This window comes from Acartia tonsa, chromosome 8 (assembly GCF_053477335.1).
Source record: "Acartia tonsa isolate MP-2025a chromosome 8, ASM5347733v1, whole genome shotgun sequence".
In the NCBI taxonomy this organism is placed as follows: domain Eukaryota; kingdom Metazoa; phylum Arthropoda; class Copepoda; order Calanoida; family Acartiidae; genus Acartia; species Acartia tonsa.
The window spans coordinates 48,108,942-48,125,960 of NC_137267.1; the positions used below are offsets into that span (position 1 = coordinate 48,108,942).

The following is a 17,019-nucleotide window of genomic DNA, read 5'->3' on the forward strand; positions in this document are numbered from 1 at the left end:
CTACATAGCCTCTCCATCGCCCCTTAATAGCCCCTTACCTTAATTTATATAACATAGCCTCTACATAGCCTCTCCATCGCCCCTTAATAGCCCCTTACCTTAATTTATATAACATAGCCCTACATAGCCTCTCCATCGCCCCTTAATAGCCCCTTACCTTAATTTATATAGCATAGCCCCTACATAGCCTCTCCATCGCCCCTTAATAGCCTCTTACCTTAATTTATATAATCCTTACCTTAATATATATAACATAGTCCCTACATAGCCTCTCCATCGCCCCTAAATAGCCCCTTACCCTAATTTATATAACATAGCCCCTACATAGCCTCTCCATCGCCCCTTAATAGCTCCTTACCTTAATTTATATAACATAGCCCCTACATAGCCTCTCCATCGCCCCTTAATAGCCCCTTACCTTAATTTATATAACATAGCCTCTACATAGCCTCTCCATCGCCCCTTAATAGCCCCTTACCTTAATTTACATAACATAGCCCTACATAGCCTCTCCATCGCCCCTTAATAGCCCCTTACCTTAATTTATATAGCATAGCCCCTACATAGCCTCTCCATCGCCCCTTAATAGCCTCTTACCTTAATTTATATAATCCTTACCTTAATATATATAACATAGTCCCTACATAGCCTCTCCATCGCCCCTAAATAGCCCCTTACCCTAATTTATATAACATAGCCCCTACATAGCCTCTCCATCGCCCCTTAATAGCTCCTTACCTTAATTTATATAACATTGCCCCTACATAGCCTCTCCATCGCCCCTTAATAGCCCCTTACCTAAATTTATATAACAAAGCTCCTATATAGCCTCTCCATCGCCCCTTAATAGCCCCTTACCTTAATTATGTAACATAGCCCCTACATAGCCTCTCAATCGCCCCTTAATAGCCTCTTACCTTAATTTATATAACATAGCCCCTATATAGCCTCTCCATCGCCCCTTAATAGCCCCTTACCCTAATCTATATAACATAGCCCCTACAAAGCCTCTCCATCGCCCCTTAATAGCCCCTTACCTTAATCTATATAACAAAGCTCCTACATAGCCTCTCCATCGCCCCATAATAGCCTCTTACCTTAATTATGTAACATAGCCTCTACATAGCCTCTCCATCGCCCCTTAATATCCCCTTACCTTAATTATATAACATAGCTCCTACATAGCCTCCCCATCGCCCCTTAATAGCCCCTTACCCGAATTTATATAACATAGCCCCTAAATAGCCTCTCCATCGCCCCTTAATAGCCCCTTACCTTAATTTATATAACATAGCCCCTACATAGCCTCTCCATCGCCCCTTAATAGTCCTTTACCTTAATTTATATAAAATAGCCCCTATATAGCCTCTCCATCGCCCCTTAATAGCAAATTTATATAACATAGCCGCTACATAGCCTCTCCATCGCCCCTTAATAGCTCCTTACCTTAATTTATATAACATAGCCTCTCCATCGCCCCTTAATAGCCCTCCATCGCCACTTAAAAGCCCCTTACCTTAATTTATATAACATAGCCTCTACATAGCCTCTCCATCGCCCCTTAATAGCCCCTTATATCCTCCTTCAAAACAGTTATACACCTTCCCAGGATCTATTGGAAGCTACCCTATAAAGGAGAACCATATCGGTTCTGCAGTTAGCGATCTTCTTTGATACATACAGACAATGATCCTGTTACTTTTTATAAGGATTAAAAATAAAATGGCCTAAAGCCATCTCATTACCCATAGGAAGCTTCACTGTAAAGGAGAACCATGTCGGTTTAGTGGTTAGCAAGGTACAGACAGACATACATACAGACAAAGATCCTGTTACTTTATTATAAGGATTAAAATAAAATAGTTATTAACCTCCCCAGGACCTATGAGAAGCTACCCTATTAAGGAGAACGATCTCAGGACCTATAGGAATCTTCACTGTAAAGGAGAACCATATTGGTTCAGCGGTTAGCAAGATCCTTCGGTACAGACAGACATTCATACATACAGACAAAGATTCTGTTAATTTATTTTAAGAAATACAGATAGAATTGTTATAAACCTTTCCAGGCCTAAAACCATCTCAGGACCTAATTTCTGCCGTTGACAACTCGAGTTAAGTTACTATATTATTTTTACAATGTTTAACTTATCTGTTATTATTGGCTGACGAAAAGTTTGGGCAAAAAAAAAGATTTATTCTTCAATGAAATATCTCTCCAGTATAATTTTGGCAAGTGCTAATTTATTAAGAATAAAGTTTGCCACAAATTTACCAAAAAATCTCATTGTCATTTCGCCAGGGAGGATTAGGATAGTTCCCAAAGTGTTATAAGTTGGCTTATCCAAGAGTGCTGTCTAGTCTCCAAAGTTTTATAATACCGTTTTCTTATTCGTTAGATTAACAACCTTGGGGACTTTTTATTGTTTTGTGATTGTTTAGTTCATTAAGTTGAGTGTCTAAATGTTTTAACCACTAATTCTAAACTAAAGAAGGGGTAATTTTGTGAATCATCAATGGGAATAATTAATATATAAACATACATATATATACAGTGTTTTTTTTTATGAGAGCATTTTGAAAGCAATTTTACCCTACTTATAGTTATCAGAATTTAATGAGTAATGGCTTATTCTCTTCGTTTTTTATAACCATTAACAGAAAAGCAAAAAAATATTTCAGTTTTTATTTAAAAAGTACAGTAAATTCAAAATTTCAAAACATGGGTGTCAACATCTAAAATAGTTATTTCTCGCATAGTATTATAAACGGCTTTCCGCGGATATAGAAAGTACAATTATGAGATTAAAACTAGTTTTTTTAGCCCCGAGGTGCCGAAGGCACCGGCTAAAAAAACTGGGTTTAATCTTATGATTGTACATATCTATATTCGTAGAAAGCTGGATATAATACGATGCTAGACATAGTTTTTTCGTATGGATGAGAACCGGTTCCTATCCACCGGATTCAAATGAATACGAGAAATGGTTTTAGCGCATTTTTCTTATGCTCAAATCTTCTACCCTTTCCAAGAATGGAGGGAGTACATTGGGGGGCCAGTATTCCCTCCCTGGTTGAGATATGGCCTTCAAATTTCAAAATGTTCTAGTACATGTCACAAATAGTATCTATATAAATTTTTAGCTCTATATCTCAACTTTGAAGCGTTTTGCAGCCATTCTTGCAAAGGTAGATTATAAGAAAGATGCACTAAAACCATTTTTAGATGTTGACACCTAAGTTTTAAATTTTTTAATTTACTGTACTTTTTGAATAAAAACTGAAATATTTTTTGCTTTTCTATTAAAGGTTATAAAAAAGAAGAGAATAAGCCATTAATCATTAAATTCTGATAACTATAAGTAAGGTAAAATTGCTTTCAAAAAAGTTCTCATAAAAAAAACACACTGTATATATGCATATATATCATTTTATCGACAATCGTCTTATCCCTGTAGATCTCTGATTATCAGAGCATTATTGAAATATTTGCTGCTTATTTTTTGGCTGCCTTTGGCAAAATAATTTTTTTTCATAAAAAATGTATACAAAATTATCGTATTAATTTGGTAAATATATCATTGCACTTGAATTATTTTTAAGTCACTAACGGCTAATCCCATAGATGACCCTAGGAGTACTTTAATGAATAGATGTGTTGGAGAGGGGGGGGGGGGAGGGGGAAGGTTAAGAATTTAAGGGAAGTGATACCTTCCGGGGGCTGAAAGTGTTGGTCCCCTCCCCAAAATGAAAACTTTTCCTGCGAGTAAAATAAGCTTCAATGTAAAGGAGAAGCATATCGGTTCAGTTGATACTGATAAACATCCTGTTACGTTAATGTAAATATTAGTTTAAGGATAGTCTGTATAATCTCAGGGAGAAAGGAAACATTAGGCAATTTTTACAATAGTCTCCAAAGTTTTATAATGAAGTTTTCTTATTCGTTGGCTCAAAACTTTGGGGACTTTTGTCATATTTTGGTTGTAGTGTTGCAATTTTGTGTATCGTTATTAGGGATGGATAAAAATTTATCGGCCATTGTCTTATTCCTTTAGATCCTTGGTATAATCAACTGAATAACAGTTCCAACAACAAAAATTAAGATATTGCTTCGCTTTTTATGGACAAATATCCTGTTATTTTATTATAAGGAAAAAAAATAAACTATCTTAAAATCATCTCAGGACTCAGCGGTTAGCAAGATCCTACGGTATAGACAGACAGACATACATCATATCGGTTTAGCAGCAAACGAGATCCTTTGCTACAGACAAAAAAAAACTTTGTATATCGACTAGCGGCTACGCCCCCAGCATCTATTGGCTCTGTATTCAAAGGGGAATGAATTAAAGCCTAAAACCTTCCCAGGACTTAAAATAGAATAGCCTAAAACCATCCCTCGACTTAAAATAAAATAGCCTAAAGCCATTACAAGACAAATATTAAGCTTACCTGAAATAGAAAGCCCAATCTGTTTAGTAGTTATTGAGATCTTAAGTTTCAGAACAGAAAGCCTTACTAACGTGGACAAACGCAGGATGTTTCGGACAAATGTCGGAGTGGACATTATATAAGTAAAACGCAGAAGTGTCTATAATATCTTAAAAATTAGGTTTCAACAACATTTGTTTAGTTATTTCTACACAGGTTAGGTTAGGTTAAGATATAAATATACAAATAAGCCCCCTGCAGAGGTTAGGCATATAAAAAAACATATTTGACAGTTGTAAACAATGTGAGAAAAAAATATGTTTTAGTTTAATGAAATGTTCTATCTGTTTCAAACCTTTGCCTTTCGATAGAACTTACCTACTTTGGAAAACTGTTAGACTGATTTTAAAATTTCAGTCTGTGAGAAAAGATATTCAAGATTTTTTTTTTGTTTTGAAAGATTTTTATCTTATAAATAAAATAAAAGACACTCCTGCGTTTTACATAAGCAATGTCCACTCCGACGATTGTCCCATTCCTAGGTTTGTCCACTCCAACGTTTGTTTATGTTTTACTACTTTATATAATAGGATAATATGTATTCTTCTTTTATATTTCTCTTTTCTTATTCACTTGCAGCTGCGCACTTTTTAATGTAAGGAGGCAGAAAAATAGCCTAAACCAATTAGGGGCTTAAATCTGAAAATGAAAAAGCAAAAAACCATCCCATGACCTATGTGAAGCTTCCCTTAAATGGAGAATTTAGTCAGTTTATGAAATTTTTAAGCTTCAGACCAAAAAAAATACTTTTTTTGTTAAAAGAGAGACTTTTCTACAATTAGGGTTAGTCCTTTCGTCATTGCTCTTCTCATTAAGTTAAGCATGTGGTTTTCTCTGCTATTGTTAAAGATAGACTGTTGAGATTTTTAGTGAATATTCCCATGACATATGTATATCCAGTCTATAAATTATTTTGTCTGTCTCTCAATTATGCTTCAAAAGACTTAGGTTTCGTGATAATCTTTGAGTAATAGCATATTCTCTTAAAGTCTGCTCTATAACTTACTTTGTCTGTTTGTCCATTATATGATCCTTATTCAATATTCTATTTAACTAAAAAATTTCATTCTCTTAGTTTATTCTTTTTTCTTTATTTCATTATGTTATTATATTATTTATATTTATTTTATTAATTCATTATATTTTCATTATAATTTTCCTTTTAAAATGCGAAACTTTTCTATAGTAAGGATTGGTTTGTCCGTACGTCCAAACGGTTAGACGACATTTTCTTTAATTTAGACATGTTATAAATATCCTATCGATTTCAAACTTTGCAGAATGATTTCTATAACAGTTGGGTACAATACTATATTCATTACTAGAAAGTATGTACGTCCATTTTTTTGTATAATATCATTGTCCCATTCATCTGGGTTTTGGAGTAATGTTTCTTAGGACAACAAGGTTTAGTATTATAATCAAATACTAAAAATAAAATTATGCCCTTTTACTATATTCTATACTAGCAGATTCGCCCCTAGCCTCTAGGGGCTTTGCCCCAAGAGGTGATAAAAATTTTTTTTGGCGAAATTCGTAATAGGACCAAGAAAATCTTCAGCAAAAAAAAAATGGGGGAGGATTTTTTTGTTTTTTGGGGGGTTGGGGGTATCCCACCCCCCAAGAAAATAGCCTAAAACCACCACAGGACCAGTAGGTATATTCCCTGAATAGTAGAATATAATCGGTCCAGTGGTTACCGAGATCTTAAGGACTGACAGACGGACAGACAGACGGACAGACAGACAGATTGATGGACAGACATCATTCTACTTTGTATTATAGATTTACGCTAATTTTAACAAAATTTATGTTTGACCTCCTGATTTTAGAGCTTTGCTTTTGTGAATGTTGTTATCCTTGTTATCTTGCTTTTTTTTCCTTTTTCATAACCTATTATATAAAGTAGTAATCTTTTTTTTGTCTGTAGAAAAGCTAACCGCTGAACCTATATGGTTCTCCTTTACAGTGAAGCTTCTTTTAAGTTCATAGAGGGTTTATAATTATTTCGAGGGAGGGTATCTCCACCCTCCCAGAAAATTCACCCCAAGAAAAATATTACCCCATCCCCTCAAAAAATCTTTTTAACTTTTTAAAAGCAAAGCTTTTCTATATTAAGGATCAGTCCGTACGTCTGTAACGGTTAGCTATTTTCGTTAATTTAGGCATGTGATTCCTGTAGTAGAAAGGTACGATTTAGAAAGTCTATAATCATTATCAGAATATCCGTACGTCCATTTTAAGCATACTAATTATTAACTTACAACAAATTTTTATGTATCAAAATTATCCGATTAATCTGATTTCTGGGATACTGATTCCTAGGACAACAAAATAGAATGTTATAAGCGAATCATATCTATAATCAAGTCCAAAAAATGTGAGTACGTCCTTAAGCATTTTCCTGCATGTAAGCAATTTCTCAATAAATTTACTTACAATTTTGTTTCGAATTTTAAATTTATGTTCTGACTATTCAGTTCTGACACTCTACATTATTAATGTTCATTAAACTTTTTTCTACCGTTTCAGAGCTTTGCTTTTATAAATGTTGTCATCCTTGTCATCCTTTTAAAACTTAAATTTAAAACTGTAGAGGGTCACATTCCTTCCTTACCTTAATGCCCTACCTTCTATAATGAAGGGGCAATACAATTACAGAGGCTGTACAGGAGCCATAAAGGGCCTATGTTATATAAATTAAGGTAAGGGGCGATGAAGAGGCTATGAAGGGGCTATGTTATATAAATTAAGGTAAGAGGCTATTAAGGGGCGATGGAGAGGCTATGTAGGGGCTATGTTATATAATTAAGGTAAGGGGCTATTAAGGGGCGATTGAGATGCTTTGTAGGGCCTATGTTATATAAATTAAGGTAAGAGGCTATTAAGGGGCGATGGAGAGGCTATGTAGGGGCTATGTTATATAAATTAGGGTAAGGGGCTATTTAGGGGCGATGGAGAGGCTATGTAGGGGCTATGTTATATATATTAAGGTAAGGATTATATAAATTAAGGTAAGAGGCTATTAAGGGGCGATGGAGAGGCTATGTAGGGGCTATGCTATATAAATTAAGGTAAGGGGCTATTAAGGGGCGATGGAGAGGCTATGTAGGGCTATGTTATGTAAATTAAGGTAAGGGGCTATTAAGGGGCGATGGAGAGGCTATGTAGAGGCTATGTTATATAAATTAAGGTAAGGGGCTATTAAGGGGCGATGGAGAGGCTATGTAGGGGCTATGTTATATAAATTAAGGTAAGGAGCTATTAAGGGGCGATGGAGAGGCTATGTAGGGGCTATGTTATATAAATTAGGGTAAGGGGCTATTTAGGGGCGATGGAGAGGCTATGTAGGGACTATGTTATATATATTAAGGTAAGGATTATATAAATTAAGGTAAGAGGCTATTAAGGGGCGATGGAGAGGCTATGTAGGGGCTATGCTATATAAATTAAGGTAAGGGGCTATTAAGGGGCGATGGAGAGGCTATGTAGGGCTATGTTATATAAATTAAGGTAAGGGGCTATTAAGGGGCGATGGAGAGGCTATGTAGAGGCTATGTTATATAAATTAAGGTAAGGGGCTATTAAGGGGCGATGGAGAGGCTATGTAGGGGCTATGTTATATAAATTAAGGTAAAGGACTATTAAGGGGCGATGGAGAGGCTATGTAGGGGCTATGTTATATATATTAAGGTAAGGATTATATAAATTAAGGTAAGAGGCTATTAAGGGGCGATGGAGAGGCTATGTAGGGGCTATGCTATATAAATTAAGGTAAGGGGCTATTAAGGGGCGATGGAGAGGCTATGTAGGGCTATGTTATATAAATTAAGGTAAGGGGCTATTAAGGGGCGATGGAGAGGCTATGTAGAGGCTATGTTATATAAATTAAGGTAAGGGGCTATTAAGGGGCGATGGAGAGGCTATGTAGGGGCTATGTTATATAAATTAAGGTAAAGGACTATTAAGGGGCGATGGAGAGGCTATGTAGGGGCTATGTTATATAAATTAAGGTAAGGGGCTATTAAGGGGCGATGGAGAGGCTATTTAGGGGCTATGTTATATAAATTCGGGTAAGGGGCTATTAAGGGGCGATGGGGAGGCTATGTAGGAGCTATGTTATATAATTAAGGTAAGGGGATATTAAGGGGCGATGGAGAGGCTATGTAGGGGCAATGTTATATAAATTAGGGTAAGGGGCTATTTAGGGGCGATGGAGAGGCTATGTAGGGGCTATGTTATATATATTAAGGTAAGGATTATATAAATTAAGGTAAGAGGCTATTAAGGGGCGATGGAGAGGCTATGTAGGGGCTATGCTATATAAATTAAGGTAAGGGGCTATTAAGGGGCGATGGAGAGGCTATGTAGGGCTATGTTATGTAAATTAAGGTAAGGGGCTATTAAGGGGCGATGGAGAGGCTATGTAGAGGCTATGTTATATAAATTAAGGTAAGGGGCTATTAAGGGGCGATGGAGAGGCTATGTAGGGGCTATGTTATATAAATTAAGGTAAGGAGCTATTAAGGGGCGATGGAGAGGCTATGTAGGGGCTATGTTATATAAATTAGGGTAAGGGGCTATTTAGGGGCGATGGAGAGGCTATGTAGGGACTATGTTATATATATTAAGGTAAGGATTATATAAATTAAGGTAAGAGGCTATTAAGGGGCGATGGAGAGGCTATGTAGGGGCTATGCTATATAAATTAAGGTAAGGGGCTATTAAGGGGCCATGGAGAGGCTATGTAGGGCTATGTTATATAAATTAAGGTAAGGGGCTATTAAGGGGCGATGGAGAGGCTATGTAGAGGCTATGTTATATAAATTAAGGTAAGGGGCTATTAAGGGGCGATGGAGAGGCTATGTAGGGGCTATGTTATATAAATTAGGGTAAGGGGCTATTTAGGGGCGATGGAGAGGCTATGTAGGGGCTATGTTATATATATTAAGGTAAGGATTATATAAATTAAGGTAAGAGGCTATTAAGGGGCGATGGAGAGGCTATGTAGGGGCTATGCTATATAAATTAAGGTAAGGGGCTATTAAGGGGCGATGGAGAGGCTATGTAGGGCTTTGTTATATAAATTAAGGTAAGGGGCTATTAAGGGGCAATGGAGAGGCTATGTAGAGGCTATGTTATATAAATTAAGGTAAGGGGCTATTAAGGGGCAATGGAGAGGCTATGTAGGGGCTATGTTATATAAATTAAGGTAAGGAGCTATTAAGGGGCGATGGAGAGGCTATGTAGGGGCTATGTTATATAAATTATGGTAAGGGGCTATTTAGGGGCGATGGAGAGGCTATGTAGGGGCTATGTTATATATATTAAGGTAAGGATTATATAAATTAAGGTAAGAGGCTATTAAGGGGCGATGGAGAGGCTATGTAGGGGCTATGCTATATAAATTAAGGTAAGGGGCTATTAAGGGGCGATGGAGAGGCTATGTAGGGCTATGTTATATAAATTAAGGTAAGGGGCTATTAAGGGGATGTAGGAGCGATGTAGGGGCGATGGAGGAGCGATGTAGGGGTCATCAAAGTACAATGTAATATAAATTTCAAGAAGGAGAGATGAAGGAGCGATGTAGGGGCGATGGAGGAGCGATGAAGGGGCGATGGAGGAGCGATGTAGGGGCCATCAAAGTACAATGTAATATAAATTTCAAGAAGGAGAGATGAAGGAGCGATGTAGGGGCGATGTAGGAGCGATGAAGGGGCGATGGAGGAGCGATGTAGGGGCCATCAAAGTACAATGTAATATAAATTTCAAGAAGGAGAGATGAAGGAGCGATGTAGGGGCGATGTAGGAGCGATGGAGGAGCGATGTAGGGGTCATCAAAGTACAATGTAATATAAATTTCAAGAAGGAGAGATGAAGGAGCGATGTAGGGGCGATGTAGGAGCGATGAAGGGGCGATGGAGGAGCGATGTAGGGGCGATGTAGGAGCGATGAAGGGGCGATGGAGGAGCGATGTAGGGGCGATGTAGGAGCGATGAAGGGGCGATGGAGGAGCGATGTAGGGGCCATCAAAGTAAGTACAATGTAATATAAATTTCAAGAAGGAGAGATGAAGGAGCGATGTAGGGGCGATGTAGGAGCGATGTAGGGGCGATGGAGGAGCGATGTAGGGGTCATCAAAGTACAATGTAATATAAATTTCAAGAAGGAGAGATGAAGGAGCGATGTAGGGGCGATGTAGGAGCGATGAAGGGGCGATGGAGGAGCGATGTAGGGGCCATCAAAGTACAATGTAATATAAATTTCAAGAAGGAGAGATGAAGGAGCGATGTAGGAGCGATGAAGGGGCGATGAAGGAGCGATGTACGGGGCGATGGAGGAGCGATGTAGGGGCGATGGAGGAGCGATGAAGGGGCGATGGAGGAGCGATGTAGGGGCCATCAAAGTACAATGTAATGTAAATTTCAAGAAGGAGAGATGAAGGAGCGATGTAGGGGCGATGGAGGAGCGATGAAGGGGCGATGGAGGAGCGATGTAGGGGCCATCAAAGTACAATGTAATGTAAATTTCAAGAAAGAGAGATGAAGGAGCGATGTAGGAGCGATGAAGGGGCGATGGAGGAGCGATGGAGGAGCGATGTAGGGGCCATCAAAGTACCATGTAATAAAAATTTCAAGAAGGAGAGATGAAGGAGCGATGTAGGAGCGATGAAGGGGCGATGGAGGAGCGATGTAGGGGCCATCAAAGTACAATGTAATATAAATTTGGAGAAGGAGCGATGAAGGGGCGATGTAGGAGCGATGGAGGGGCGATGTAGGGGCCATCAAAGTACAATGTAATATAAATTTGGAGAAGGAGCTATGGAGGAGCGATGAAGGGGTAATGTAGGAGCGATGTAGGGGCCATCAAGGGACTAAGATATATATAATAGTGAAGGGGCCATGAAGAGGCGATATTTAATTAAATAGGACATATCATCTCCTCTTCAGAAGGAGCGATTATGGAGCGATAAAGGATCATTTAATCGCCTCTTAGGGCAAGGGGCTATCAAATCGCTCCTTTCAAGGAGTCATAACATCGCCTCTTGTTATAAGGGGCTATTAAATCGCTCCTTTCAAGGAGCCAATACATCGCCCCTTGTCATAAGAGGCGATCAATTAAAATCATCGCCCCATATGGAGCGATGTCATGGAAAGGACTATACCCGACTTTTGTAATACACAGCCCAATATCCCCTCCCTCCCTTGTTAAACTACTCCTTTATAGAAAAACAAGAAAACATAGCGGAATTGTAGGGACACCTATGGTAGTACGCTTTACAGGTTTGGATTGGACATCTTGCTCCAGAACTATAGGTAAAGACAGACAGACAAACATCCTGTTACTTTTATATGAAATTATAGCAGAATTGTAGGGACACCTATGGTAGTTCGCTGTTCAGGTTTGGGTGGTACAGACAGACATACGAACATTTTGTTACTTTCTTGTTGGGATAAGAAAATATTGTGAAATTGAAGGGACACCTATGATAATACGCTGTACAGGTTTGGGTTGGATATCTTGCTCCAGAACTATAGGTACAGACAGACAGACATAAATCCTATTACTTTTATATGAAATTTTAGCGGAATTTTAGGGACACCTTTGGGAGTACACTGTTCAGGTTTGGGTTGGATAGCTTGCTCCAGAACTAAAGGTACAGACAGCCAGACAGAGATCCTGTTAATTTTATATGAAATTTTAGCGGAATTATAGGAAAACCTTTGGGAGTACACTGTACAGGTTTGGGTTGGTACAAACAGACATTCAGACAGACAAACATCATGTTACTTTCATATGAAATTATAGCAGAATTGTAGGAAAACCTTTGGTAGTACGCTGTACAGGTTTGGGTTGGATATCTTGCTCCAGAACTGTTTTGCTTTCCCCAATCCAATTCCTTAAAAAAACATTTTATTGTGTTAAAAACCTATCTATACTTTTTATTTAAAAAGAGCAACATCAATTAAAGGGGACATTTTTTGCGCGGATTTTCCGTAAAGTTAGGTGTTCTCAATTGTAAAATGCTTTAATGGGATATAACGTGGATATTTGGTAAAAACGGCGGGTGAACCGCCGCCGCTTCTGCCGATTGTTTTGTTGCTTTTCTCGCCAAATTAGACAATTTTCAATCAAGTGCTAACCGTTATGGACATACGTACGGACCAATTTTAATCATAGAAAAGCTTCGCCTATAAAAAGACATTAATTACTGATTAATTAGCCTTGGAGCGCAGCTACTCACACACAGACACACACACATAATACCTGGTAAACTGGCCATATAATCACACCCAGACATGATGCACATCTTTCTAAACTTTTCAAAATCAAATTGGGCCGCCATGCTGCCAAACACTTCGTTCAGTCTTGAAAATTGTTGAATAAGCTTTCAATTTTAAACCAGATTTTTGATTAGTTATATTATTACTTGGATCTTACACCCGATTTTCATGTTCTCTAATAAAGTAAAACACGCAGCGGGCTAAAATGACGATTACCCCCTTCGCCTCCGTTTACCCCATACCCTCCCCTTTTATACTGTAAAAACGAACTGACCAATTATTAACAGGGGAAATAACACCTAAATTGACGACAATTTTTTCCCTGTTATAATATCCACGTATATTCTATATACATTTATAACCTGGGCAGGCAATTCGTATGATAATACACTTTATTTTATTGTAGAATACTTCAGGGGGGATATACATATTTAGTATTTGAACTTTTTTGCACAAAAATCTTTATAAATTTCACTACAAAGCTTTATTATTTACTACAGAAAAATAGTTCTTATTTTGTGTCTTTTAGACTTAATTATAGCATTTGACACCCGTTTAATTGTAATCATATTCCTTTATTACAGTACGAAGATCTCGTAACGAATTGATCGATCTTTATACAATTATTTGAGAGGGAGGAAACAATGGGCTTTTTATTACACTAGTCCCCAAAGTCTTATAATAACTTTTTCTTGTTCGTTGGCTTAAATTTTGATTAGTTGGTTAATTAAGTTGAGTGTCCAAACATTTCAACCGCTACTATACTTGTATCCTCTTTGGGGATGTACATCAATTTATCGGCCATTTTCTACTCCCTTTTTATCTCTACTAATTGGTAAGCTTAATTCATTCATCGTATTCTATAAATTTAGTTAAGAAATTCCGCCATTTTTTTTGTGTTTGTACCTTTTGTAAAAATAATTTGATAACATATTGTAATATTTAGATGAGTACACGAATTTCTGAGGCACGTCAAATTTTTGTTCAACATTCAATTTTATCAGGGAACTAAAGGGATAAGACAATGCCGGTCAATAACTTGTTGTACATCCCTAATAGGATAGTCAAAATATTACCTACTCCTTCTGCAGATCATAATTTAAGTCGTTTAAGCGTTTGGACACTAACCTTAATAAACCAACCAATCAAAATTATATATAAGGAAATTATGTTATAAAACTTTTGGTACTAGTGTAATAAACAGCCGAATGTCCCCTCCCTTACTCCCTTTAGTTTTATCTTGTTGGAATTTAAAGAAAAACGTCAGAATTTTATTTGAAGATTTTTATGTAAGCAACAGGGCTGTTATTTTCCATTCTTGTGGAATTTCTTTATATAATCCTTTAATATACAGTAGTGAAGTTTTTTATGTCTGAAGCTTAAGATCTCGGAAATTACTGGTCTGAATTTGTTTTACTTTTCAGGAAAGCGTTTTAAAATCTTTCCTAAGCTACCCCTACCGGCTATTATAGTAAAGATACGGAAAATTTTCTTACTGGAATTTGCCTACCCCATGCACCCCTGGATGGATTGTGAAGAATTTAGGAAAATATACACCCCTGGTAAACAAGTTAAATATTTAGACAATGATGTGCATTTAAAAGAAGAATTATAGCTAATTCCTTTATTTTGAAAATGAGGTGGCCTAAGATCATTAATTTTTCCCTTCTGCCTTAATCTATACTAGATGCTACGCCCTCTAAAAGCCTCTAGTGGCACTTTGAATGTTTTTTTTTGTTCAAGTCTCTACGATATCTATCTATGATAATGTTGCATTCAAGTCTACGAATATTCAAATTTTTTCGATTTTTTTTTGTAATTTCTCTAGGGAGGGTGGTGATACCCTCCCCCAAAATAGTTATAAACCTTCACGGGACTTATGAGAAGCTACCCTGTTAAGGAGAACCCGATCGGTTCAGCGGTTAGCGAGATCCTTTGGTACACACATACAGACAAACATCCTGTTACTTTATTATAAGGGTAAGTAGCAACGATTTTTGCTTGTTTGTTGGAGGGGTGGGGGGGGGGTGTCAGTGCTTAATCAGGCACTATCTATAATACAAAGTAGAATGATGTCTGTCCGTCCCATAAGATCTCGGTAACATCTAAACCGATCGGATTCTACTCTTCAGGGAATATACCTACTGGTCCTGTGGTGGTTTTAGGCTATTTTCTTTGGGGGGGGGGGGGGACACCCCCAACCCCCAAGAAAACCAAAAAATCCCCCCCCCCCTTTTTTTTCTTTGCTGAAGGTTTCCTTGGTCTTTTTTTTGTTTGCTGAAGATTTCCTTGGTCCTTTTACGAATTTCGCCTAATTTTTTTTTTTTTTGATCACCTCTTGGAGCAAAGCCCCTGAGGCTAGGGGCGAAGCCGCTAGTAAGATAATACGCCGTCAAATATTAATGTATTATTTTAAAACTCATTTAGGATAATTGTGAAAGACAACAAGATTAATTTTTAATGAATTTATTAGTTACCTACATTAGTTTCTTTCCATAATGTTTCATTCATAAAGGAATACTAAAGCAAATTATTTCTTTACTTATAACTTTTCTAGGGGCTCTGTATATGAAGAAGTATGAAAGGTTAGAAAAATAGCCCAAAACCAACCAGGAACCTATGTAAAGCTGTCCTAAAATGAAGAGCTTAAGTAGTTTAAAAACTTATTTCATTATCCATTTATCTTGTTAAATAATTAAGTTATATAAGAAGCAAATATGTCAAGTGGGCTAAACTAACTTTCTTTATCAGAAAACATAAAAAAGTATTTTTTTCCAGTATGGCTTCGAAACCGATTAATATCCGCTGGATTCGAATGGATTCTCAGTCGTATTTTCTGCGAATAATAAAAAAATCATAAGATTGATACCAGTTTTGTTAGAACAGGCCTTCGGCCTCTCGGGGCTAACCAAACTGCGTTTGGTCTTTTTTATTTTTCCTCATATTATCGACAAGATAAATATGATATAACAAACGGTAGATTTTTGTATCGCAATGGAATTAATGATTCAAAGCTATGCTGTTGGGTAGTGGTATGATTTTAAAGATATTGTAAATAAGTATCTTTGATTATAAAAAAACAAACTTTAACATTACTTGCTTGGTTTATAATAAATCATTTTCTTTATGTTACTTTAGAGATGTTTTTATTTCATGTTGTTTTAAGTTATTTTGTAAAAACACAAATTATTTTGCTTTACATAATTAAACTTTCTTCGAGAGGCAGAGTAAATAAAAAATACAGGGACATTGGGATATTTATTACATTCCCAAAGTTTTATTACAACGATTTCTTATTAAGAGGGGGGGAAGTTTTGACACATTTACGTAAACCTGGCACCTAGGCTTTATCTTTGGACTGAGAGGATAGGTTATTAATGATAAAATCATTCTTATATGATGAATTTCACGAAGTTTTAAGATTTTTTGGATAGGCCTCCAGGTTCCGGAGCTCCAGGCCTCCAGGTGGTCTCTGTACAGGTAAAAAAAAAAAAAATTTCAAAGTTAAAAATCAATTTATAAAACAAAATATGCATCTTTTTTTTTTCAAATATGTGAATAATATTAAATAAGATGCATATTTTGTTTTATAAGTTAACCTGTAACTTAAAAAAAAAATTTTTTTTTTCATTTTTACCTGTACAGAGACCACCTGGAGGCCTGGAGCTCCGTAACCTGGATGGAGGCCTATCCAAAAAATCTTAAAACTTCGTGAAATTCATCATATAAGAATGATTTTATCATTAATAACCTATCCTCTCAGTCCAAAGATAAAGCCTAGGTGCCAGGTTTACGCAAATGTGTCAAAACTTCCCCCCCTCTTGGCTTAAGAACTTTGGGGACTTTTATTAAATTTGATTGGTTGGTTCATTACGTTGAGTGTCCAAATGTTTCTACCACTAGTAGTAATCTACAGAAAGGGTAATTTTGTGTATCATCATTGGTGACGCACTTTAATCACTCTATCATTGTCTTACCCCTTTAGATCCCTGGTAAAAAATATAGAGATGGAATTATCAAAGAAAATATTTGAATATAAAGTGAAAATTATGATAATAAAAAAAGTACTTCAATCAGCTTATATAAACAATTTTAGTGCTAGAAAAGTATAACAAGAATTATTATATACAAAGCAAGTGACTTCCAAGGTTTTTATTTCGATGGGGGCACTCCAATATATTTTATTTTAAGGGGGTAAAATGAGGATTTTCAAAGTTTGATATAGGTCCCGATTTTGTATTGG

At 36.8% G+C, this 17,019-nt stretch overlaps 1 protein-coding gene across 1 annotated transcript in view; it reads right to left on the reverse strand.

Moving 5' to 3' along the window:
* The window catches only part of tos (Exonuclease tos), a 45,182-nt gene that overhangs the window by 17,873 nt on the left and 10,290 nt on the right, over window positions 1-17,019 (reverse strand). The window contains exons 7-8 of the mRNA XM_080170737.1: window positions 12,760-12,860; window positions 12,318-12,391 (exon numbers count right to left, since the gene is read on the reverse strand). Of these exons, the coding sequence (XP_080026863.1) occupies window positions 12,318-12,391; window positions 12,760-12,860 (175 nt within the window). The remainder of the gene's footprint in view (window positions 1-12,317; window positions 12,392-12,759; window positions 12,861-17,019) is intronic.